The 8,799-nt window shown below is 42.6% G+C and overlaps 1 protein-coding gene across 1 annotated transcript in view; it reads right to left on the reverse strand.

The window, feature by feature from the left end:
- Positions 1-3,674: 3,674 nt before the first annotated feature.
- Positions 3,675-8,799, reverse strand: part of cercam (cerebral endothelial cell adhesion molecule) — a 15,476-nt gene continuing 10,351 nt past the window's right edge. The window contains exons 9-12 of the mRNA XM_008286228.1: positions 8,449-8,581; positions 7,930-8,057; positions 7,191-7,394; positions 3,675-4,919 (exon numbers count right to left, since the gene is read on the reverse strand). Of these exons, the coding sequence (XP_008284450.1) occupies positions 4,685-4,919; positions 7,191-7,394; positions 7,930-8,057; positions 8,449-8,581 (700 nt within the window). The 3' untranslated portion in view covers positions 3,675-4,684. The remainder of the gene's footprint in view (positions 4,920-7,190; positions 7,395-7,929; positions 8,058-8,448; positions 8,582-8,799) is intronic.

Raw genomic sequence — 8,799 nt, forward strand, 5'->3', positions numbered from 1 at the left:
GATAGTGTAACTGTAGTTCCTGCCTTCACTCCTCCCCTGCAGCTCACAGGACAGGAGGCAGGCAGTGTGGCACTTATTCACAAATTAGGTCACACATGATCACTGTGCTGATGCATTCTGTAAAATCCTGCATATTTCCTGAATGGAAATCAATGGTAGGATGAATGCTTTGCAGCAAAAAGCACACATTACCCAGCTGCAATAACACTGGCATGATCCTAAGTAGCTAAACATGAGCTCCTGACTCTTATTTGTGTGATCTAACAAAGGATTTGTTTGTTTGCAAGCCTAAAACACTGCAGGTTAAGTCTGCAAAGATGTGGGAGACAGAAAGCGTTTGTGTGTGTTTGTGTTGTTGGAGGATGTCGGGGTAACAGCTGCTGCTCAAAGTCCTTCAGGCATCAAACCAAGCAGAAGTAGAACATCTGAGCATCATGTATGTGGAGTTTGTGCTGCACGGGATGAACAGCTGCGGTAGTTTCACAAAGGAAAATGTTTTAAAACTCCACTAACTCCACATTATGAAACCTTACGTTTGGCAGCCATGTGCAGCTGCCAAGCTGACCTCAGGCGTCCCCACCTCCTAACCAGCAGCCAATGCAGTGCTGAGTTTATGTTCCCTCCTGTGACGGGAGGTTCTTTCTAGTTCATACAGCTTTGAGCAGGACAGGAGCTGAACGTGGGAGCTCCAGCAAGCCCCTCTATCTTCTTACTGGGAGTGTTTCTCTACTTTTGTGCCAAACTAAGAAGCAACCTTTGATCCGTGTTGTCCTCCTCCAAGCCTTTTTTTTTTTTCCCATGTGGTTGAGTAACAGTTTCTTAAGCACATGTGCGATTCATTCATGCTGGTCTGCTGACGTAACGTTCCTGGAGCACATAAGATCAAGTGAACTAGATAGATGAGCGCATGTGCAGACGGCTGTCGTGTGATGAAACGTGTTTGTTTGTGCCTGCAGCAAGTGCTACTGTGTGCAGACAGAAAGGAACCTGAGGTGTGTCAGTAGGCGCTAGGAGTCCTTCCCGGTCACGCACTGGAAATCAAAAGGTTATCAACTTTTATTTATTTATTAACAAGCGCTTGGATTTTGCTCCTGCACAGAAATGGCTGACAGTTTAATTGCTTTCATGTTAAGAAGTGGAACAAGCAAGTTAACGTCTAACCGACCGGTGCACCTCGTCGCCCAGGTGTTGTCCAACGGTGTGGAAAGCTCTGAAGAAAAAAGAAAACACAGGTAGACCAAAAAAAGGGACCCACAGAGCTGTGAAGAAGAACACGACAACATCAGTCAGTGACAAAGTGCATCACAGTCAAGCTTTTAGAAGAATTTGACGGAAGAATTACTGAGGCTGTGCTGCAGGCTGCAAACCTGTCATCATCAGCAAGAGACAGAAAGATGGATTAGGATTAGTCACAAAACGTTCAGAGGCACAGGTTAGCCCATAATTATCCTTTAACCACACTGATGGGAAGCAAGAAATGTGGAGAAAAACCTGAAGTGCCACTGATCCCAACCATTCCAGTTCATCAGCAACCGGTTTTTATCAGTGACAAAACTTATCAGATTTTAGGAACACTGGGTGTGTCATCTGCACAAACTGTGAATGTATGTCTTGAATGTACATTCCTTGCCACTGCAGTTGACTCATGACATCGAGTTTACGAACAGTACTGACTCCACATCAGCATAAGCTACATAAATATGATCTGGTTTCACTTGGTCAGCCTTGATTATGGCAATAGAACAGATAAAGATGCTTTTTTGAAATTCGCTGTTGAGTAAACACATCCGTCAGTTCATAAAATAAAGAATAAAAGTCACAATACGTTAGCCTCATAGCATAATTGCCTAAGTCAGTTTTTGGTCAAATTGAGATATTTGCCTAACTTTACTCTCCTATCACTTCTGCATCATCCTGTCTTTCTACCTGTGTCATTGGCCAATCACATCTGGTTGAATGTACTGTTAAAAAATCAATAATAAATACCAATGTCATTTCTAAAAATTGTGTTTTTTCTCATTTCCCAAAAACATGAAAATATGACTTTGGCAAGTATGCTATGAGGCTAACGAATAATGGAAAACTGCAAGTGTGTTTCTCAAGATTTTCACTGAATCCAGGAGATAATCTGCTGCATGTCCCACCTGCATAACAACAACACCCTCTAGTGGTGGATTTCTGTCAGTACAACCTCCACGAGTAAACTCCAAAACAACATTTCGAAGGCTTAAAAAACTCTTTTTTTTTATTAACATTTCAACAGTTTGCTCTCCAGTCGTCCTGACATTCTGTTTTACAACAAGATTAAAAAAAACGTGTTGCTCGAGGACGCTGAAAGAGGCGGAAAAGCCATTGCACCTTAATCGCATGCTGTACATCATCAATCATCTCTCAGAAACACTGAGAAAGACCCGACAAATAAATTAAGACATATGCAGGCAGAGAAACACAAAAAAGAAGAAGAAGTATAATTGTAGTGTCGCTTGATTGTTCTAATTTAAATCCACGAGAGATGCACGAATTACAACATCAGTTACCGGCGTTGTTACTCTGTCTAGACGTTCCTGGAGGGAGATGGAGGGAGGGTGATGCTACATAAAAACATATGGAGGGTTTTGCTTTAATATGGCTTTTAGAGACTTCTGCTACAGCACATATGTGGCAATTTATGTTGTTTAAAAATAAGAAAAAGCACAAGAAGGTCGTTTGTTTCTCCTCCAAGAAGCGGAAAACACCATATGATCAGTAAACTGGAATTAATTTGTATTTCAAGAGCCTAAAAGAGAAAGTCTTTACTTTATTTTTTATTTTTTACAGAAGCTCTTAAGATTACCACAACATAGACGACTGAGAAGCTCCACAGACTCAACACCAGACGAACCAAAGCTACACTACACAAATATTTGAACGCCCGCTGAATGAATTTGCTCGCTTTCCTGGAGCGCGTCTGTCGTAGCAGTGGGATAAAACACAGAACGTTAGAGTCATTATGCAGTAGTATAATGCCAAGGATGTGCACTGCCAATTAAGACAGCCTGAAATTACATACAGGCCTTTTGTTTCCAGTTAGTGTTGAGCTATTAAAGGTTAAATTACTTTTTCTTTTAATTACATTGGAGTAATGTCAGATACGCTGGCAGCACACTCTTCTCTCTTTGGTAGGTTAATTTGCAATTATTATGCTTGGATTGATCTTAAGCATTGAAAACCGTGAGGCCTAAATAAATATAAAAATGTGAAATATCAGCGTGCTAACGAGCCCTTGGTGGAAATCCAGGTATCGTAGTAGCTCCGACGATGGGGTTCAGTTGGCGTGGCTAAATGTGGAATGTACAAATATTACAACAGCCATGGAGTAGAACAGTGGTTCTCAAACTGGGGGTCGGGACCCCCGTGGGGGTCCCAAGATAATTTCAGCCAGATCATTGTAAAAAAAAATAAAAAATAATAATAATAATAAAGCCTACATTTATCAAATAAATTTGTATTAGGGCTGTCAAAATTACAAGTGTACACTTCTTCCCACTCCTTTTTTGAACTTGTTATTATTATGATTTAATTATGCAATGGTACTATTATTCTTTTTTGCTCTTTTTTAAATTATTTTCTTTTGTTTTTATATTTTTTCTCCTTTCATTTGTTTGAAATAAATTCAATTCATTCAATCGTTCAAAAGAAAATGTACGTGTTAATGTAAAGAGATGAATCTGTGGAATTAACACATTAATTTTTAACGCATTAATGCACGAACAACAGGATTATTACTCATGAGATTCAAATTGGGGGGTCACGAACACAAACTTATGTTATCTTGGGGGTCGTGGCTCAAAAAGGTCTATCACTGGAATAGAAGGTGGTCCAAGTTCATCCACTGATGTTGACAAAGTAGAAGCTTAAATTGTTCAAATGCAAACATTCAGTGAGTTTGAGTTACTAGTAATAGTTGATGAATACAATCTGGTACCACTGAAACAGCTAAAAACTGTCCAAGCTTTAAAACCGTTGATGCAGATTGAACTGTATCGCTCAATAACCCCAGTGGACGACACACACGAGCAGAGGAATGGATAGAAAGACAGAAATACCAACACAGAGAGAAAAAAAAAAGAACAAAAGCTACAACGATTTCAGACTTCTGTCCAGACTTTCCAGGAGTTGTGAACAGTGCAGCTGCTGGAGCCTCAGTCTGTGACCAACAGATTAACAAATATACTTTTGTTAAAGCTACATCTTTGTTATTTTTTTTTGTAAAAACTCAGATTCGCGTTATAAACATGCAACCAGGACAAGCGTACATTTAACCCAAAGTGATCTGACCTTGATATCCTCCGTAAAAAATTGTAAAACCTTTTTGAATAAGGCACCTAAACATGAGAACAAAGTAAAAAACATTCTAAACATTGGATTGTTTCTTGAGAAAAATCTGTTGTGCAAGTTTGCGCGTTTGAAATGCCGAGACACCGCCTCAGCAAACACTGTCCCTGATGTTGTTTCCCCCTTAAGTCCATCCTATACCAAACACCTTCTACAATTGGAAATACCCAAAGTCCAGTTTAAATGACGCCGAGCGTGTCACAGAGCAGACCGAAATGAAGTCTGAGAACACTTTCTCTTCTCAGCATCTGTCTCTCTGACCTCGTGGCCTTTTGACCTGCAGGTTCTCCACAGCCTCGTCTGCGCCGCACTAAAGTTCATCCTTGTAGGCAGCTGACAGCATCTCGGGTGGCGGCGAGGCCCCTTTCAGGGTCTTGTGGGAGCCCCTCCAATCGGTCCTGACCGAGTCGTCGTCCCACAGAGTCGACGTCTCCGTGTCGCTCACCCACTGGGGGTCACCGGCGTAGTGGCACGGCTGGACCAGGAGGGGGCGCACACTGAAGGCTTGTAGGTTCCTGTTGGGGAAGTGGGACATGTAGTCCTCGCTGCAGAGGGAGAACACAGACGGAGATTACATTGGTTTGGCTTGAGCTAGTGGAGAAAACACATTTGGTAGGTTACAACAAAAGCCTCCTGATAACAGAAAGAAAAACTGCTTTGGAGATTCAACATTTGTGCAATATTTACTGCAATTACTAATCAAGAGATGCAGACGGAGGCCGATTTCAAAGACAGTTCGGTTACTCTTAGCATGAAGGGCGACAGAAGGACCAATGTGTGGGGCGCAGTCGTTGTGTATTCTTAGCGGGGCAGTCAAGCATATCAAATTAGAATCACAGAGGTGAGAGAGAGACCAAGAGAGAGAGAATAGAGAGAGTGGGTTGGCTATAAGCCAGTTTTCCACACATGATGGAGCACAGAGACACTAGCGAGCCTTCTGGTTTGCAGATCCTTCAGCACAAAGTGCATTTAATTCCTCGCAGCCTTGTGATGAGCACAGTTGTCTGGTTAGGACTAATGTCAGGGATATTAGGCCCAGCAGTAGGGCCAGGGCTTCATGCAGCAATTAGATAAAAATAGTCTGGAGGTGAAGCTGATATAAAACCGTGTCACAACTAATGTATATCACAGCATCTTTGTATCGATAGCACACAGCAACCACGAGCTACCTACATGTTGCCTGGATTAAGAGGATCAACAGATAGAAGAGGAAAAAAGTAATAATAGTGAATATTAGTTATGAAATGCTGGGAGGCGCTAAACTCTGTGTCTCTTTGAAACTGCTTTGGATTGTTTCTATTGGACGGCCTCTGAGACCATCATGAATGAAAGAACAGATACAAGACCAAGAGATCAGAGCCACAAGAGCAGCTCTGTGCTGTAACACCCACTATCTGAGCTACACATGCTCATGAAGACATTTGCTAACATGCTAATGCTACGTAGGTATAATGTTTACCGTCTCAGTTTGGTTTATTGGTATTAAACCCACAATAAAGCTGAGGCTAATGGGACTCTTATTAGTTCGGTTATAAGGCAAAATATGGGATAAATTCAAATTTTAGCCTCATGATGGCATAAAATAAAAGTTAAAGGTCCCACATTGTGCCGCTTTTCAGAAAATTACCAATGATGAGGTAGTAAAGTAATATGATATTTTGGTAGCACTAGACGAAAACCTATGAATGTATGCTTTAGCCACACATGCTCCGTCCTGCAGAGACTGACGGCGGTTTGGAGACCGTCCCAGCTCACACTGGACAGGTCACCGGTCCATCATCCACACACACTTACACCTACAGCCAATACAGAAATACCCTGCCATGCATATCTTTGGACTGTGGGAGGAAGCCAGAGCACCCACAGAAAAGCCACGCAACCACAGGAGGAGCATGCAAACGCCACACAAAGAGTGGAGCAGCAGGTCCAGAGCCAGACAATGAAGCGACAGCATCAACCGCTGCAGCACCGCGCTGCCCTCGGTGTAAATACCGTTCTGATAGTTCATAGTGAAGTATTTTAGTGGCGAAAACATGCTGGTGGCACCAGACTGCAAATCAATCTATGCCAGTGGAATTACATGCCCTGGGCACCGTAACTGCCTGTGCAAAACTTAATGACAAGCCATTTAATAGCTCTTGAGACACTTCACTCTGCATCGAAGCTGTGGACCGGCCGACCAGCGCCGCCACCCACGGAGCCAGGCACCAGGATGGCTAAAAATGTCAAGACAAATGTGTCTTTTCTTTTAAGTCTGCCACAAAACACATCAGACTCCCCTCTGGCTCCTCAGGTCACGCTGTGGCTAAACAAAGTGGCAGCACACATCGTCCAAAATCCAGACAATCAATCCCAGAGCGAGAGATGCTGCCTTGAAGCTGGTACATAATAAAAAACAAAATGTTCAGAACTGTTCTGAAAATGTGGCGCTGTAATTGACAAGAAGTACATATTAAAATGTCTTATTTTCAGAGTAACTCACTGAAGTAGAACCGCAGTCTTACTATAGTTCTTTAATCTACAACCTCCACACAAATCTGAGCTAAACACAAAACGTCTATACAAGTTTAGGCAGCTATAGGAAAGAATGCTTTTAGCAATTATGAGGTCTGATTTAGCTTTATGGGTCTCGCAGCAGAGCGAGATTAAAGAGTGCTCGAAGACAGGATTTGATTTAGAAGTCACAAAAATATTCATCAAGATCAAAACAAGACATACGTGACCTTAAGTGAGCGCAGAGTGACTGTAGACATCCACGTATACGAAACAAATGAGCGGATTTCTGTGAGTGGATTCACTGCCGCCGTGATACATACTTGGGATGTTTGTCATACATGATGGGGAGGAATTCATCCACAGGTAGCATCTTGGAAAGCGGCTCAGCGTTGAGCAGCTTCTGGGCTCCCTGCAGGGAGATGGCGTAGGACAGCGTCCAGTACGAGTAGCCGGCCACCACCAAGTTCCTGACATCGTCCACCGGTTCTTCGTTTCCAGGATTCACCTGCTTCCTCCCAAAGTATCTGTGGCAACATGAAGCCAGTGTGAGAAATAAAGGAGGTGAAGAACCAAACAACACTGAAGAAGAAAGAAAGGCATGTCCAACATACTAAAATCTGTTGCTATTTTGCTGTTCTTTGCTGCCAAACAGGCTGGAAACTATTTTTTCTTTTCATTTTTTCAGCAGATGTTCTGCATGTGTCGAACACGTGGCCGCCACAACACGCACAAAGAAGCTGATGGATACTTTTAGCTTTCTTTGATCGTGCGTCTGAAGTTTTGTCCAACGATTTCACTTAAAACCATTTATTTCTATGTACTGTAAAGCAGAGATTGTAACACGCTTTGGATAGAGACCCACAGGAAGGAACATTTACACACTGAGAACATTCAACTCTCTTTAAATAAGCCATGAATAATCTATGCACGCTGCTGCTCTCTTGGAGGTGGATTCTTCTTCTGACCTCATTCCTCAACACACAGCTGGTTGCTGCTGTATTAACTCATCGTGACCTTGCGCATCTCTGCCCAACCGAAACAGGAACCGCGACGTCTTACATGATGTCCCAGTCCAGCTCCACCTGCTCCACCTCCTCCATCAACCTGAGGACGCGCCGCTTGAAGTTGGCCTGGAAACGGACGTCGTCTTCGAAGAGCAGCGCCTTGTCCATCTGCATGTCCACCATCTGAGGAGAGAAAAGGCATTTATGCACACTGTAAATCTCACTTATTAAAGAAATCTGTCCTTTTTGTTTTGTTTTGGGTTCAGTTTTAAATGCAAAATCCCAATTTGCTTAATATATTTAGTCAAACTGGAGTTCATTACTTCTATAAAACTGTTAAAAGTTAGTAAGTCTTCACTCCCACAGACAAATTAGCTGAATATATGATAAAGGATTCAAAAAAAATCACAAAAAAACTGCAATCAGGCTCAACTTTTATCAGCAGGATGTCCAAAATAAGAGTGCTCGATGGCATTGCACACATTTTCTGAAGGCCGCAGTAAGTCATGCCAGCGAATCACCTCATGCTTCAAGCATGAGTAAGGGCCGGCCACATCTGTGTTTGTTCCCTCACCTCCTTCCAGATGTAATAGTGGCTAAGGAAGCAGCCCACTTCTCCTTTGGTCAGAGTGCGTCCAGAGAACGGATCGTAGTAGCCCGGCAGCAGGTCCACGCCCAAGATCTTAATGTCGCTGCTGTTCAGTGCGCTGCATGCACACACAAACACAAACACAAACACAAACACACAAACACAAACACAGAAACACACACAGGTTATGCCAGGAAAAAACACGTAACCCGTCTTGTGCAACACCGAAATGGAGAACATCTGCAGCATGGAGTGTGGTTAATGATGCAGCTGAATTTTATAATTACGTTCTCATAGAAGTTGTCAAAATTTCTTTCGACACTTTCTTCCAAAGAG

Source organism: Stegastes partitus, unplaced genomic scaffold (genome assembly GCF_000690725.1).
Source record: "Stegastes partitus isolate 25-593 unplaced genomic scaffold, Stegastes_partitus-1.0.2 Scaffold443, whole genome shotgun sequence".
Classification (NCBI taxonomy): domain Eukaryota; kingdom Metazoa; phylum Chordata; class Actinopteri; family Pomacentridae; genus Stegastes; species Stegastes partitus.